General features: G+C 42.1%; 1 protein-coding gene and 1 long non-coding RNA gene across 6 annotated transcripts in view; one reads left to right on the plus strand and one right to left on the minus strand.

Moving 5' to 3' along the window:
- The window catches only part of LOC133559616 (inactive ubiquitin carboxyl-terminal hydrolase 54-like), a 54,722-nt gene that overhangs the window by 8,601 nt on the left and 27,737 nt on the right, over positions 1-18,384 (plus strand). For 3 of the 5 annotated variants that reach the window (XM_061911539.1, XM_061911538.1, XM_061911541.1), the window contains exons 2-7: positions 7,145-7,263; positions 7,338-7,632; positions 13,253-13,345; positions 15,418-15,552; positions 15,618-15,731; positions 15,800-15,882. In XM_061911539.1, coding sequence (XP_061767523.1) covers positions 7,435-7,632; positions 13,253-13,345; positions 15,418-15,552; positions 15,618-15,731; positions 15,800-15,882 — 623 coding nt within the window. In that variant the 5' untranslated portion in view covers positions 7,145-7,263; positions 7,338-7,434. Of the gene's footprint in view, positions 1-7,144; positions 7,264-7,332; positions 7,633-13,252; positions 13,346-15,417; positions 15,553-15,617; positions 15,732-15,783; positions 15,883-18,384 lie in introns of those variants that run through there. The other 2 variants (XM_061911540.1, XM_061911542.1) reach the window with 2 other exon arrangements.
- LOC133559619 (uncharacterized) lies at positions 83-11,061 on the minus strand. Its single transcript, XR_009808208.1, has 3 exons — positions 10,958-11,061; positions 7,109-7,626; positions 83-380 (listed from the first exon to the last, which is right to left on the minus strand). It is a non-coding gene; the product is annotated as an uncharacterized LOC133559619 (long non-coding RNA).

Consider the following 18,384-nt stretch of genomic DNA (forward strand, 5'->3'; position numbering starts at 1 on the left):
AAGCAACGTTATCCTGCTTATTTCAATCAAGAAAATGCCAAGCCACGTGTTACAACAGCGTGGCTTCATAGTAAAAGAGTGCGGGTACTAGACTGGCCTCCCTGTAGTCCTGACCTGTATCCCATTGAAAATGTTTGTTTGGCGCATTATGACAGAGTTGTTCACATATCATCGTCTGCCAACCCTTGAAGATTTACTCTTTTAAGACTTTCACAGGAAAATAGTTATTTATTGAAATAGTCCTGAGGGAAACGGAAATCATCTTTTTCATTGTTGTTGTCTCTTTCATTCACCCTCAACTCAGTCTGGCAGGATTGATTAAGGCAAAAGTGACGTCCTCCTTCTTTCTTGTTATGTTGTCTCGGCTGAGGCGTCGCTGCCTGCGGAGAAAAGAGAAAGTGAAAGAAGTCCGGATGCTGTCTGCCCGTACAAACAATCCCAGAAGTCCCGGAAGATGCCGGACTCCTGGAATCCTTGCAGAGCGACTGCATGACCCTGGCGCTCTGCCTACCTGGCGAATCACAAGCGATTACAGCGTGTGTGTGTTTGTGCCGTTTTTGTTGCATAACTACGTCAGTGCCAGATCCGCCTGAGAGGGAGGAAATGACCTCTCACATAGCTCCCTGATTGGTCAGCTGTCTCTGCAGGTGTTTGAAAAAGCCCAAACCTTGCCAGGTGTCCTACAGATGAGTGGTGACGGACTCAACCAGGGATTCTCTTTGTCCCTCATCCTGTGACCACCGCAAATAATTCTACGGACATAACGTGGAGGCGCAGTCAGGGCTTCGAGGGGTTCTGAGTCGGTGACTGCGAGATTGGCTCTCTTGTCCCTCTGGGTGACGTGTCATGTGGTCTTGCTGGCTTTGTCACGCCAAATTTCTTCCCCCCTATAAAAACCTTCCCCCCGGAAGAAACTACTTGAAAGACCCCAACGAGGGTGGAAGGACCTTAAAGCAGCCCACACAGCTGCCTGTTTTAAAAGCATTATAATTGGCTGATTGTCGGCCCTGCGATGAGGTGGCGACTTGTCCAGGGTGTACCCCGCCTTCCGCCCGATTGTAGCTGAGATAAGCGCCAGCGGCCCCCGCGACACCAAAAGGGAATAAGCGGTAGAAATGGATGGATGGATGTCATAGGTGAAAAATAACGGTGAGGAAAATATATTAGCATTTCAGCATGCTAACCTTTCAAGCTATTTTTGTTTAGCTAATTTTGCAGCTGTAACCCTTAACGGTGAGGAAAAAATATTAGCATTCCAGCATGCTAACCTTTTCAAGCTATTTTTGTTTCGCTAATTTTGCAGCTGTAACCCTTAACGGTGAGGAAAAAATATTAGCATTCCAAGCTATTTTTGTTTCGCTAATTTTGCAGCTGTAACCCTTAACGGTGAGGAAAAAATATTAGCATTCCAGCATGCTAACCTTTTCAAGCTATTTTTGCTTTTCTAATTTTGCAGCTGTAACCCTTAAGAGTTATATAACTTGGTATTGTCACGCCCTCATTGGGGTCCTTCAGGCATTGGAGGGGCTGTCACGCCAAATTTCTTCCGGGGGGAAAGTTTTTGTAGGAGGGAAGAAATTTGGCGTGACAGCTTCATCCGACTTGGACCTCGCCGGTCGCCAGAACTAGGGCTGCAACGATTAGTCGACAGTAAAATATGTATCGACGATTCTATCTGTCGACAATAGTCGTGACAACATCACTCGTGTTTCTCCAGGCGAAAGCAGATACCTGGCATGTGACTTTTTCCTTCTATAGTCGGAAATCCGTCATTTTTATCTATTTAAAAATATAAAAAAAATATGTGTGTGTGTGTGTGCTTCTTTAAGAGTGGCAGTATGTGGGGAGAGTGACCTTGAATTAAAGTCAAAGGCCTACTGAAATGAGATGTTCTTATTTAAACGGGGATAGCAGGTCCATTCTATGTGTCATACTTAATCATTTTGCGATATTGCCATATTTTTGCTGAAAGGATTTAGTAGAGAACATCGACGATAAAGTTCACAACTTTTGGTCGCTAATAAAAAAGCCTTGCCTTTACCGGAAGTAGCAAACAATGTGCGCGTGACGTCACCGGTGTGAGGGCTCCTCACATCCGCACAGTGATTACAATCATGGACACCGGCAGCACGAGCGATTCTGACCGAGAAAGCAACAATTTCCCCATCAATTGGAGCGAGGATGAAAGATTCGTGGATGAGGAAAGTGAGAGTGAAGGACTAGAAGAAAAAAAAAAAGACGAGGGCAGTGGGAGCGATTCAGATGTTATTATACACATTTACTAGGATAATTCTGGAAAATCCCTTATCTGATTATTGTGTTATTAGTGTTTTAGTGAGATTATAATGTCATACCTGAAAGTCGGAGGGGTGTGGTGACCGCCAGTGTCTCTGAGTGAAGCCGTGGAAGAGCCAAGAAAGTCGCAGCTGCCTCTTTGACAGCTGCTGCAGGAAGAATGGCACAAGCTCCGCTCATGTTTACAGTAAGAGCCAACTTATTACCACAATTTTCTCAACGAAACCTGCCGGTTGACATGTGGTAGAGAACCATGTTCGCTTGACCGCTCTGTTCCATATTAAAGCCTCACAACAAACAGAGAAACACCGGCTGTGTTTGTGTTGCTACAGCCGGCCGAAATACACCGCTTTCCACCAAATGCATTCTTCTTTGTAGTCTCCATTATTAATTGAACAAATTGCAAAAGATTCAGCAACACAGACGTCCAGAATACTGTGTAATTATGCGATTAAATCAGACGACTTTTAGCCGTGAGCGGTGCTGGGATAAAATGTCCGCTACAACCAATAACGTCACAAGCACGCGTCATCATTCAACAGGACACTTCGCGGGAAAATTAAAATTGCAATTTAGTAAACTAAAATGGCCACATATGCATGTGTTGCAATGTTAATATTTCATCATTGATATATAAACTATCAGACTTTGTGGTCGGCAGTAGTGGGTTTCAGTAGGCCTTTAAAGTACCAATGATTGTCGCACACACAGCAGATGTAACGAGATTATTCTCTGAATTTGGCCCATCACCCATGATCACCTCCTGGGAGGTGAGGGGAGCAGTGAGCAGCAGCAGCGGTGGCCGCTCCCGGGAATTATTTTTGGTTATTTAACCCCCAATTCCAACCCTTGATTCTGGGTGTAAAGCAGGGAGGTAATGGGTCCCATTTTTATAGTCTTTGGCAAGACTCGGCCGGGGTTTGAACTCACAACCTACCGAACTCGGGGCGGACACTCTAACCACTAGGCCACTGAGTCAGTGGGCAACTTATGAGCGGTACCGCTAGCATGTGCAGGAGTATTACCAGCATGGTGGATGTCCGCTTGGCTTTGTGGAAATTATAAATAGAAAAAGACCAAGTTGTAACTCATCTACGGCCTTGGTGCCATTAAATATGAGCCCTCCTTTAAAGTAACACTTGCCTTAAACCTTAAAAAAGTTAAAAGTCGAGGCCTGATATCATCCGGTATTTGAAGTCGTAGGACTTAAGTCAACATTGTGCCTTTCAGTCAAATGAAGCACCGATCAGTTTCAATTTGCCATTCAAACTCCAATATTTGATATTAATGTTCAAAAAGCATGTTGACTCCTTTATTCAATCAATCAATGTTTATTTATATAGCCCTAAATCACAAGTGCCTCAAGCCATAACGCCATCCTCGGTTCAGAGCCCACAAAAAAGCAAGAAAAAAAATTCCCAACCCAGTGGGACTCCAATGTGAATGACTATGAGAAACCTTGGAGAGGACTGCAGATGTGGGTGACCCCCACCCCCCTCTAGCGGAGACCGGATGCAATGGACGTCGAGTGGGGCTGACATAATATTGTGAAAGTCCAGTCCATAGTGGATCTAACATAATAGTGAGAGAGTCCAGTCCATAGTGGTTCTAACATAATGGTGTGAGAGTCCAGTCCATAGTGGATCTAACATAGTAGTGACAGTCCAGTCCATAGTGGATCTAACATAGTAGTGACAGTCCAGTCCATAGTGGATCTAACATAATAGTGAGAGTCCAGTCCATAGTGGATCTAATATAAAAGTGTGAGAGTCCAGTCAATAATGGATCAAACAAAAGAGTGAGAGTCCAGTCCATAGTGGATCTAACATAATAAGTGAAGTGAATTATATTTATATAGTGCTCTTTCTTTAGTGACTCAAAGCGCTTTACATAGTAAAACCCAATATCAAAGTTACATTTAAATCAGTATGGGTGGCACTGGGAGCAGGTGGGAAAAGTGTCTTGCCCAAGGACACAACGGCAGTAACTAGGATGGCTGAAGCGGGGATCGAACCTGCAACCCTCAAGTTGCCGGCACGGCCACTCTACCAACCGAGCTATACCGCCCGGTATATGTGAATGACTATGAGAAACCTTGGAGAGGACTGCAGATGTGGGTGACCCCCACGCCCCTCTAGCGGAGACCAGATGCAATGGACGTCGAGTGGGTCTAACATAATATTGTGAAAGTCCAGTCCATAGTGGATCTAACATAATAGTGAGAGAGTCCAGTCCATAGTGGTTCTAACATAATGGTGTGAGAGTCCAGTCCATAGTGGATCTAACATAGTAGTGACAGTGCAGTCCATAGTGGATCTAACATAGTAGTGACAGTCCAGTCCATAGTGGATCTAACATAATAGTGAGAGTCCAGTCCATAGTGGATCTTATATAAAAGTGTGAGAGTCCAGTCAATAATGGATCAAACAAAAGAGTGAGAGTCCAGTCCATAGTGGATCTAACATAATAAGTGAAGTGAATTATATTTATATAGTGCTCTTTCTTTAGTGACTCAAAGCGCTTTACATAGTAAAACCCAATATCAAAGTTACATTTAAATCAGTATGGGTGGCACTGGGAGCAGGTGGGAAAAGTGTCTTGCCCAAGGACACAACGGCAGTAACTAGGATGGCTGAAGCGGGGATCGAACCTGCAATCCTCAAGTTGCCGGCACGGCCGCTCTACCAACCGAGCTATACCGCCCTGTGAGAGTCCTGTTGAAAACGTTGCGGAATGATGACGCTTATGTTGACGCGTGCTTGTGACGTCATTGGTTGGAGCGGACAAGTTCTCCCAGCACCACTCACGGCTAAAAGAAGTCTGTTTTTATTGAATAATTACACAGTATTTTGGACATCTGTGTTGCTGAATCTTTTGCAATTTGTCCAATTAATAATGGAGACTATAAAGAAGAATGCTGTCGGTGGACAGCGGTGGATTGCAGCTGCCTTTAGCAACTGAAACACAGCCAGTGTTTCTTTGTTGTGAAGCTTTAGCAAACATGTTTCTCTACCGCATGTCACCCAGCAAGTTTTTGGATGAGAAAATTGTGATATTAAGTCGGCTTTTACCGGAGACTTAAGCGTAATTAGCGTCCTCCTGCAGCAGGTGTCAAAAAGGCTCCTCCGTTGGCTTCTCTTAGAGACACTGGCGGTCACCGCAGCCCTCCGACTTTCAGGTATGACTTTATAATCTCACTAAAACACTATTAACACAATAAGCAGATAAGGGATTTTCCAGAAATTATCCTAGTAAATGTGTCTAATAACATCTGAATTGCTCCCACTGCCGCCGCCTTTTTTCCCCTAGTGCTTCACTCTAACTTTCCTCATCCACAAATCTTTGATCCTCGCTCAAATTAATGTCGCTTTCTCGGTCCGAATCGCTCTTGCTGCTGGTGGCTTTGATTATAAACAATGTGAGGATGTAAGGAGCCTTACAACCCGTGACGTCACGCGCACATCGTCTGCTACTTCCGGTACAGGCAAGGCTTTTTTTATTAGCGACCAAAAGTTGCGAACTTTATCGTCGATGTTCTCTACTAAATCCTTTAAGCAAAAGTATGGCAGTATCGGGAAATGATCAAGTATGACACATAGAATGGACCTGCTATCCCCGTTTAAATAAGAACATCTCATTTCAGTAGGCCTTTAAGATGAGACTTAATTGCTTCTATTTATAAGCGCTTTTGTTTGAGGAAATAACTTGCTGTGGATTTTGTGACTGAATGAACTTCAAGTTGTGTGGCGAGGAGGACACAATCAATAACGTTCATATCCATAATTGGCCTCAATTTGATCTTCCTCACCAGCTCCGTCCTGCCTGGCTCATTTGTTTCCCCCAGCCGTTTTAATCGCGGGCGCGCGCTCGTCATGTGTGCTGCATTAATCCGCTCTCGTTAGTTGCTGCTAGCGCGCCGCCGCTAATTAGAGACGCGCCGTTAGGCGAAGAGCTGCAGACAGACTAATCCCGTGCAGACACATCTCGCTAATCCCTCTCTTCTGAACTGTGCTTTACCTACACAACACATACACACACACACACACACACACACACACACGCACACACACACACACACACGCACAAACACACGTTATCGTTTAGATTAGGGACCAAGTTTTTGATCATCACTTGTGGGCACCAACCTTTCTACAAGTTGTGGAGGCATACACAAATTCAGTGTTTTAAAATTTAGTGCATAAAAATTCAGTGTTTGATCAATCAGTATTTTAAAATTAAATTTCTAAAAATGTTCTCTTTAAAAATTCAGTGTTTTAAAGTTAAATAAAAAAAATATCACTATTTCAAAATTCAGTGTTTTAAAATTAAGTTGAGAAAATTCAGTGTTTGAAAATTCCATCCATTGTCATAAAATTCGGACTTTTATCACAATATTGCCATTTTTTTTGTTCTTGTAAAAATAGCAATATTTTTTGATTAATTTTGTCATAATTTTTCCAAGTAAAATTCAAATTATTATTATAATGTTGCCAAAGTGTTAAAGAGTTTTTTTAAAAATAAAATTGTGACTTTTGTGGAGTAAAATGACGACTCTTTTCATACAATTGCCAAAATGTTAAGCTTTTCTTGTAAATTTGCGACTATTATTGAGTAAAATTCCAACTTTTATCATAATATCACACAAATGTTCAGTTTTTCTTGTAACATTTGGACTTGCGTTGAGTAAAATGATGACTTTTATTATAATACTAGAGGTGGGCATTTTTTTGAGGTCTCTAGAAGGTAACAAATACAAGAATGTGTGTGTGTGTGTGTGTATGTGTGTGTGTATCCCACAAGTGTCTGCACTGACCTCTGACCCGGCTTCCCATTTGTCTATCCACTGCAGCTGAAGGACTTTCGAGAGGAGGTCAAAGTTCATCAGGCAGCATGAAAGGGGTATTCATCAGCCAGCATCAGCGCCCTTAATAGTCTGGAATCCGTTGGAGTTTTCTACCCCGCCGGAACGTAAGTGTCACCTTCGGACGTTCAAGAAAACACCAGGGATTCCTGACCTTACTGCACTGATCCATCAAGCGCAGTGGCTGCCTTTCGAAATGGCCGCCTGGATGCGACGGAGGCTCGGGAGCTGATCCCCGCCGGGGTCGTGCGCAGCGGGGAGGCGGCCCGCCATCCATCATGTCCTGGAAGAGGAACTACCCGGCGGCGGGCGTCTGCGCTGGCGCGGGGGCGGGCATCAGCGCAGCAACTGGAGGCGTCACAGGTGGCGGGATGCAGGGAATGCTCACGCCTCGCACCGTGACCTCAATCGCTCCCAGTAAAGGACTGAGCAACGAGCCGGGACAGAACAGCTGCTTCCTTAACAGTGCCCTGCAGGTACACACACACACACACACACACACACACACACACACACACACACACACACACACACACACACACACACACACACACACACACACACACATGTTATAAAACGGAATGGGGACCAAGTTGTTGATCATTACTTTTGGGGACCACCCTTTCTACAGGTTGTGGAGGCATAAAAACAATGATGTAAAATGGCAACTGCCCAGTTAGCTCATACACGTCTTTAAATCTCTGGATTGATGAAGTAATGTGCTGATCATTCTTACTGGGGACCCTGGGGAAAAAGAGTTCATATGGTTCATGGGGACCAAATTTAAATAATTTTGCATAATTCACACAAAGTTGTACGTGACTACTGAGGACCATTTATTTAAGAAAAAAAAAGTTCAAGTAAATAATTAAATATGACATGACATGACCCTTTGAATACCCCAAAAAAGGGACAAGCGGTAGAAAATGGATGGATGATCTTCAGTATACAGCGCTACAGCTGTCCTCTTATAGGAAGTTTCACCACTTAAAGGGGAACATTATCACCAAACCTATGCAAGCGTCAACATATACCTTGATGTTGCAGAAAAAAGACCATGTATTTTTTTAACCGATTTCCGACCTCTAAATGGGTGAATTTTGGCAAATAAACGCCTTTAGGTAACACACCCGCCATATTCATTTTCACATTATAAACACCGGGTATCAGCTCTGTTATTTTCCGTTTTTTCGACTATTTTTGGGAACCTTGGAGACATCATGCCTCGTCGGTGTGTTGTCGGAGGGTGTAACAACACTAACAGGGAGGGATTCAAGTTGCACCACTGGCAAGAAATCTGCCGCCAGACCCCCATTGAATGTACCAAAGTGTCTTCACATTTGACCGGCGATGCTAAGACAGACATGGCACAGAGATTTATGGATAACCTGCAGATGCAGTTGCAACGATTAAGTCAACGAAATCACAAAGGTGAGTTTTGTTGATGTTGTTGACTTATGTGCTAATCAGACATATTTGGTCACGGCAAGACTGCCAGCTAATCGATGCTAACATGCTATGCTAATCGATGCTAACATGCTATTTACGCTAGCTGTATGTACATTTGAAACTAGATACCCACATTTAATGCAAAACAAAAACTTACCAATCGACGGATTTAAGTTGCTCCAGTGTCACAAGATGCGAAAGTCCTGATCGTTTGGTCTGCACATTTTACCGGCGATGCTAATAAGGCAGCCATGCTATGGGCCACTTCATTAGGTACACCCACGCTATGGCCGAATAGCGTCAATAGCTATTCGCTCAATAGCTTCAATTTCGTTTTCGCTATCTACCTCCATACTCCGACCATCTGTTTCAATACATGCGTAATCTGTTGAATCGCTTAAGCCGCTGAAATCCGAGTCTGAATCCGAGCTAATGTCGCTATATCTTGCCTTGGTAACCGCCATGTTGTTTGTATTGGCTGCCCTGTATGACGTCACAGGGAAATGGACGGTGGTTTCGAAGATAGCTAAAATAAGGCACTTTAAAGCTTTATTTAGGGATATTCCAGGACCGGTAAAATTTTGAAAAAAACTTCAAAAAATAAAACAAGACTCTGGGAACTGATTTTTATTGTTTTTAACCCTTTTGCAATTGTGATAATGTTCCCCTTTAAACTAACCCTTACACTCAAACTAACCAGTAAATGTTTTATGTTTTATGGCCCAAAGCTTTAAAATCACTTAGGCATCTCCAGAATGGACCTGACTATCATTTAAAAAGGTTTCACTTTAGGGGACCTGTTTTTTTGTCGCCATATCGCCAGAGGTCCCCTAAAGGTGTAAACAGAGCCATCTCCCCATTAAGTCAGCATTGCCAGAACACACACACACACACACACACACACACACACACACACACACACACACACAAACATTCTTGTATTTATTACGTTCCTGAGACCTCTGAAAAATGCCTACCTCTTTAAGACCACCCTCTCTAGATATGTAAATATTTTTGTTTACAACATTAATAATATGTACATACTTTGTAAATATAAAAAAGGTACGCTGTTATTAAATTATTTTTTCTTCTTTTTTTAAAAATAGCTTTTTTATTTACATTATTCACGTCAAGTTATTACAGTATGTCTCTATATACATATATATTTTCTTTTTTAAAATAAATTTAGATCAAAAGGGGCGCATTTAAATTTCTTACACACACTTGTTATTTCATATGTTGGCCAGAGGGGGCACATTTCAATTTTTTTACACACACTTGTCATTACATATGTTTGCCGGAGGGGAGCACTTCAAATGTTGACACAGTCAATTTGAAAGGTCCCTCCTTTTTGGGACCCCGCTAATTTTGATAGATTTCACCACCAGGTGTGCAAATGAGATATTTTCTATTAGGTGTAATGTATATTTTTCAGATTGAGACCATGATTTATGTCCTCACTTGTTCACATCTCCTCATATGGAAGGTACTTTTCCTTGTCAAGAAGGGTAGACATACAAGAATACACACATACACACTGCAGTACCTATGTTTGACCACTTTGTCATACACATGTCAGATAGGCGCCAGCGCCCCCTGCGACCCCGAAAGGGAATAAGCGGTAGGAAATGGATGGATGGATGGATGTCACACACCTGAAAATTGACATCCATGGTACTTTTCTTTTAAAAAATGTCTAATAGGAGGCCATTTTCTGTAGATTCCAATACTTCGGACCCATGTGAGTGAAATGTCAGGTTTTTGATCCCACTTGGATAGAAAAAAACACACACACACACGACCGTGCCTTTTTAATGACTTCATTAATGACATTTGTATTGATCAAATATTAGTTCATTCACACATTCCCTTAACATTTAAACATTTTTTTTTATTTCCAACATGGAAGAAAAACAAGAAAATGTTGTAGGTAAATACGCCAAAAACGATGTCACACTCCCATCAAACACATTCTATTTTGTACACTGTAGAAAGTCGGTAAGCCACGCCCTCAGTCTCAGCAAAGTGCTGAGTACACTCAGATACTCTTTACAGTGCATTCAGGTACTCTTTATCTTGCTTGTGCGCTAAGTCAGGGATGAAGTACTCGCCATCCATTGCCTCGTCTGGATTTAGTGTACTCAGGACTAAGCACATTGCACTTAAACTGTCAAGTTTAAGTGCATTAAGCAGGCTGGGAAGCTTTGTGGCAGCGCACTGGCAGCCTGATATCGGGTTTGTGATCATGGAATATGCAGAGTTAGTGATTTTTACGTCAGAAAATAAACAAAAGCTGATTGTAATCATACATAAATACATTTTAACACAGCTTATAAATACACCGTGTCTCACCTGCCTCCCGGAGTGGAACCGTTCTTGTTGATGGAACGGAGTCATAATAAAGCATGCAGACGCGGGTCACATGACTCCCTTCCTGGCTGCAGGACAAAGTAACATATGTGCGCCTGTGGGAGCGCAGGAAGGACAAAACAAACACGCCCAAAGTGATGACTCAGCTGCACTGCTACCAGCTGACTTTTCAACCTTACATGCTTTTCTTTAATTTGCCCTGTTTTGCTGCAATCATGAAACTATTACTTCAGCGTGTTCTCAGAGTATTCCGGACTACAAGCCTCTAATTTCTTCCCAAGTTTCGAACCCTGCGGCTTACAAAATGTGGCTAGTATATGGATTTGTTTTTGCTGACAGCCATAATGCAAATAGTTAAAAAAAACTAAACAAAGCAATGACACTGAAATTGTGTGGTATGTATATATATATATATATATATATATATATATATATATATATATATATATATATATATATATATATATATATATATATATATATGTGTATGTGTGTGTGTGTGTGTATGTATATATGTATGTATATAAATACAGTATATGTATGTATATATGTGTATATACATATATACATATGTGTATATACATGTATATACACATACATATACATATACATATACACATACATATATATACATATGTGTATATATACATACATATGTGTATATACACATATGTATATATATGTATATATACATATATGAATGTATGTATATATATATATACATATATATATATATAAATAAATAAATGATAAATGGGTTGTACTTGTATAGCGCTTTTCTACCTTCAAGGTACTCAAAGCGCTTTGACACTACTTCCACATTTACCCATTCACACACTGATGGAGGGAGCTGGCATGCAAGGCGCTAACCAGCACCCATCAGGAGCAAGGGTGAAGTGTCTTGCTCAGGACACAACGGACGTGACGAGGTTGGTACTAGGTGGGATTTGAACCAGGGATCCTCGGGTTGCGGACGGCCACTCTACCACTGCGCCACGCATATATATGTATGTCCAGATATCCGGCCGATTGTAGCTGAGATAGGCACCAGCGCCCCCCGCGACCCGAAAGGGAATAAGTGGTAGAAAATTAATGTATATATATATATATATATTTGTATACATATATATATGTGTGTGTATATACATCTATATATATATACATATATACAGACATATATATACATGTATATGTGTATATATAGATATGTATATATGTATGTATATATATATGTGTGTATATATATATGTGTGTGTGTGTGTATATATATATATATATATATATATATATATATATATATATATATATATATATATATATATATATATATATATATATACTGTATATACTGTATATATACATAAATGCACTTTCCGCACGCTCGCCCGACACTGCGGCGCGATAATGTCACATTATTGATGGGAAAATGCATCTTTAGACAATATGATTTGCCAGAGCTGCTAGGAGACACAAATAGTAACAAGCAGTAGAAAATGTATTAGAAAGGACAGATTTAAAAAGAAAATAATAATAAAAATAATAAATATACTTATACTTGGGACTTCCTGCGGGTCGGATTTTAGACTCTGGCGGGCTGTAGTTTGGGGAACCCTGGTTTAGACTGAGCCTTCAACCGGAAGCACAAGTGCCGTTCCGTCTTTTGGTCGTCCAAAGCGTTCTTACTCGTGCGGTTTCTTCAGTCGTCCGATTAGCTGATTAGAGAGCTAAATTGCGCAGCTAGTGGGTCCATGACCGATGGCTTCTGTTTTGTTAGATCCGCCGTTTTACTGCCGTTTTACAAACACGTGTGTAAATAAACATTTACTAAATATCCATCCAGCCATCCATTTTCTACCACTTGTCCCGTTCGGGTTCGCGGGGGGTGGGGGGGGGTCGCTGGAGCCCATATCAGCTGCACTCGGGCGGAAGGCCGGGTACTTCCTAGACATGTCGCCACCTCATTGCAGATTTACAAAATATTTCCGGGTAAATAACTCTTTTCACAACGTATACTCTATGTCTGGGGCTTATAGTCCGGTGTGGCTAATATATGGGAACATTTAATTTTTTCTTCTAAAATTTTGTGGGAGGGGCTTACATACCGGTGCACACTACTTTCGGTAAAATAAGTGTACATTAATTTGAGGATATTTTTGTGATTTCTGTAAGTGTGTGAAGTGTAAATGTGGTGGTAGGGCCGCACAAATAATTGTTTATGAATCGAAGAAGACAACTCCTCCACTGACTTTGCTGATGTACAACTTGTGTGTCTTGCAGGTCCTGTGGCACTTGGACATTTTCCGCCGCAGTTTCAGGCAGCTGACGTCTCACAAGTGCATGGAAGACTCGTGCATCTTCTGCGCTCTGAAGGTGACCGATGTCCTACACGCAAGCTGATGTTTTCTTTGTCCTACCAGAACATCTTTGCTCAGTTTCAGTACAGCATGCTAGAGATCCAGGGCCGATACCAATTATTAGTAGTCAAGGAGGCCGATAACCGATATTTGTTACCAATATTTATTTGCAGTAAAAGTAATTTCAAACATGAATAGTGTACGTCAGCTGGACAGGTGTTTATTAGTCCATCAAGAAATGTCCAGAGGAAACTGAAGTCTTTTTAAGAATTTATTTGAGTACTCAAATAACATCAGATTGCAAAGGAGAACGTTTTACGGCACCCACAGAAGGAAAGGAGAAAGAGTGGGAGTCAGACATAGAACCCTTCTAGAACTTTCCAGGCGAGAACCATGGACTCGGACTTGGAGGTGCTGATTCCCATCCCGGTTGCTTCACACTCGGCCGCGAACCGATTCATTGAGAGATGAAGATCCTGGCCAGATGAAGACATCAGGACCACATCATCTGCAAAAAGCAGAGACCTAGTCCTGCAGCCACCAAACCGGATCCCCTCAACGCCATGACTGCGCCTAGAAATTCTGTCCATAAAAGTTATTAACAGAATCGGTGACAAAGGGCAGCCTTGGCGGAGTCCAACCCTCAGTGGAAACGGGTCCGACTTACCGCCGGCAATGCGGACCAAGCTCTGACACCGATCATACAGTATGGGGTAACAGTAGGAGTGTAACGGTACGTGTATGTGCATTGAACCGTTTCGGTACGGGGGTTTCGGTTCGGTTCGGAGGGGTACCAAACCAGTTTCCACATGGACATATTAGGTAGCGCACCGCACGTTGTGTAAACAATGCAGAGCGAGGCACAACACACGTCTGGCTAGCAGCAACCGGGCTTGGACAACATGCAAAAGCCAGAGCTGGAAGACCCTCCTGCCTCGTTAACATCTCCCCTTTGGGAACACTTCGGCTTAGCGGCGCGATACAACAATGGAGGACGGAGGTTTGCCGACATTGTTCAGCAGCAGTAGGGTATTCTTCTGCCAACACGTCAAACATGCTAACCCCTTTGAAGCAGCACCACCCCCAAGTCAACCTCGCTTTAAGGAAGAGAAAGAGGAGCGTGATCCAAACACCGCATTCAAGCAGCCTCTCCTCGGCCAAACAGGCAGGGCTAAAGCAATAACACATTTTTTTGTAGCAGCACATTTAACACCATCCATCCATCCATTTTCTACCGCTTGTCCCGTTCGGGGTCGCATTAACACTGGATTTTGACCTGCTTCTATGGTGGAAGAACAATGAGCCCATATATCCTCTTAGTGCCAAGTTAGTCAGGCTGAGGGGGAAGAAAAGTTAATCGGAGGCTGAGTTGACTTGAAACTGTTTAATGTTGCACTTTTTATTTGTTTGAAGAAAAGTTTTGTCATTTTATTTCATCTGAGCAACAACTGGAGGCAGTTTAATGTTGATTAACGTGGACCCCGACTTAAACAATTTGAAAAACTTATTGGGGTGTTACCATTTAGTGGTCAATTGTACTTAAATATGTACTGTACTGTGCAATCTACTAATAAAAGTTTCAATCAATCAATCAAAAAAAGCACTTTATATGTAGAAAGGTTTTGTTAAGAAACCATTCTGAGCCTTATCTCATTTGGTTTTTATTTTTTATATGTTGACCACATTAACCCTGGCAATGGACCTTGTGTGTATATGTATGTTATGCTATTGTTTACAAATTTGGTAAATAAATAACTAAAAATTTTATATTTTGTTGTTTGTGTACCGTTACACCCCTATGATGATCTGATTGTGGCGGTCCGCTCATCTACTCCATTTTATACAATTTTATAACACTTTATGGACTTAATATATTGTAAGTAGGACTGTAAGGATTCCTTTTAACAGCGATTCGATACAGAATTTGAGGTTGTCCATACGATTCAGGGGCGGTATTGTTTATTGAGAATGATAAAATTTGAAACAATTCAGTCACTTTTTTATCAACGCGAAAAAAGGCTGATACTGATATATGTCGAAATGCCAAATATGGGCTGAGTCTATCGCACGTTGTGTTTGTCCTTCCAGAACATCTTTGCTCAGTTCCAGTACAGCAGTGACACCGTGCTGCCCTCCGACGCCCTCCGAAGCGCCCTGGCTAAAACCTTCCAGGACGAGCAGAGGTTCCAGCTGGGCATCATGGACGACGCCGCCGAGTGCTTCGTAAGGCGTCCACTGCTCGTCCGTCAGAGGCGGATGTCTCTTGACGCCGCTTTTGTTTGTGGCAGGAGAACATCCTGATGAGGATCCACTTCCACATCGCCGACGAGTCCAAAGAAGACATCTGCACTGCCAGACACTGCATCCCTCACCAGAAGTTTGCCATGACGCTCTATGAACAAGTGAGGCGAGCGGACACACCCTTTGTGTGTGTGGGTTGTCACGTGATGATAGTGTGTTTTTGTGTCAGTGTGTGTGCAGCAGCTGCGGAGCATCTTCAGACCCGCTACCCTTTATTCAGATGGTCCATTATATCTCCACCACCTCGCTGTGGTAAGCTTCACACACTGCAACACCTTCCAATTGTGTGTGTGTCTGTGCGTCTCTTCTTGTATTTCTACCATTCTTGAGACATCAACAAGGAAAAGTACCTTACATATGAGGACCGGTGATGCACCCAATAGAGAGCCAAATACTACAGTCCGTGAACATTGCTCCAAAGTCAAAATTTTTTGTGGATTTAATGTGCATACAAAAGTAAAACTTTGCCAGGTGCAAAGGCAGCAATAAATGATAAAACAAGCTAAAGAAGGACTTCCCTATTCATCCCCAAAAAAACCCGCCAGGTGAACAGCGGATTTTGCGACTTCCAGGTGCTGAAGTAAGACTGCCTGCGTCACATATGTAAACATAGGACGAACAAATACACTACGGTACCTTCCATATGTGGACCGGTGAACAAGTTAGGACCGAAATCATGGTCCCAATATGGAAAAGCATTACATCCAATAGCGAGCCAGATACTAGAGTCTGTGAACATTGCTCCAAAGTCAGGATTTTCTGTTGATTTAATGTGCATACAAAAGTAAAACTTTGGCAGGTGCAAATGCAGCAATATTTGATAAAACAAGCTAAAGAAGGACTTCCCTATTCATCCCCCAAAAAAACCCGCCAGGTGAACAGCGGATTTTGCGACTTCCAGGTGCTGAAGTAAGACAGCCCGCGTCACATATGTAAACATAGGACGAACAAATTCACTACTGTACCTTCCATGTTAGGACCGAAATCATGGTCCCAATATGGAAAAGCATTACATCCAATAGAGAGCCAGATACTAGAGTGTGAACATTGCTCCAAAGTCAGGATTGTCTGTTGATTTAATGTGCATACAAAAGTAAAACTTTGGCAGGTACAAAGGCATCAATATATGATAAAACAAGCTAAAGAAGGACTTCCGTATTCATCCCCCAAAAAAACGGCCAGGTGAACAGCTGAGTTTGTGACTTCTAGGTGCTGATGTAAGAAAACCCAAGTCCTATATGTAAACATAGGACGAACAAATACACTACGGTACCTTCCATAAGTGGACCGGTGAACAAGTTAGGACCGAAATCATGGTCCCAATATGGAAAACCATTAAATCCAATAGAGAGCCAGATACTAGAGTCTGTGAACATTGCTCCAAAGTCAGGATTTTCTGTTGATTTAATGTGCATACAAAAGTAAAACTTTGGCAGGTACAAAGGCAGCAATATTTGATAAAACAAGCTAAAGAAGGACTTCCGTATTCATCCCCCCAAAAAAACGGCCAGGTGAACAGCTGAGTTTGTGACTTCTAGGTGCTGATGTAAGAAAACCCGAGTCCTATACAGGTATGTAAACATAGGACGAACAAATACACTACGGTACCTTCCATAAGTGGACCGGTGAACAAGTTAGGACCGAAATCATGGTCCCAATATAGAAAACCATTACATCCAATAGAGAGCTAGATACTAGATACTGTAGTTAAAGTGTTGTAAATCATACATTGCTCCAAAGTCAGGATTGTCTGTTGATTTAATGTGCATACAAAAGTAAAACTTTGGCAGGTACAAAGGCAGCAATATTTGATAAAACAAGCTAAAGAAGGATTTTCGTATTCATCCCCCCAAAAAACCGCCCAGGTGAACAGCTGAGTTTGTGACTTCTAGGTGCTGATGTAAGAAAACCCGAGTCCTATACAGGTATGTAAACATAGGACGAACAAATACACTACGGTACCTTCCATATGTGGACCGGTGAACAAGTTAGGACCAAAATCATGGTCCCAATATGGAAAACCATTACATCCAATAGAGAGCCAGATACTGGAGTCTGTGAACATTGCTCCAAAGTCAGGATTTTCTGTTGATTTAATGTGCAGAACTTTGGCAGGTACAAAGGCAGCAATATTTGATAAAACAAGCTAAAGAAGGACTTCCGTATTCATCCCCCCAAAAAACCGGCCAGGTGAACAGCAGAGTTTGTGACTTCCAGGTGCTGACGTAAGACAACCCGCGTCCCATATGTAAACATAGGATGAACAAATACACTACAGTACCTTCCATATGAGGACCGGTGAAGAAGTTAGGACCGAAATCATGGTCCAAATACAGAACACCATTGCATCTAATAGAGAACCAAATACCAGAATCCGTGAACATTGCCCCAAAGTCCAGATTTTTTGTTGATTTAATGTGCATACAAAAGTAAAACTCTGGCATGTGCTAAGGCAGCAATATATGATAAAACAAGCTAAAGAAGGACTTCCCTATACATTTCCCCAAAAAACGGCCAGGTGAACAGCTGATTTTGCGACTTCCAGGTGCTGACGTAAGACAACCCGCGTCCCATATGTAAACATAGGATGAACAAATACAATACAGTACCTTCCATATGAGGATTTGTGAACAAGTTGGGGCCAAAATCATGGTCCAAATACGGAAAACCATTGCATCCAATACAGAGCCAAATACTAGAGTCTGTGAACATTGCTCCAAAGTCAAGATTTTTTTGTTGATTTAATGTACATAC

This window comes from Nerophis ophidion, linkage group LG09 (genome assembly GCF_033978795.1).
Source record: "Nerophis ophidion isolate RoL-2023_Sa linkage group LG09, RoL_Noph_v1.0, whole genome shotgun sequence".
NCBI lineage: Eukaryota > Metazoa > Chordata > Actinopteri > Syngnathiformes > Syngnathidae > Nerophis > Nerophis ophidion.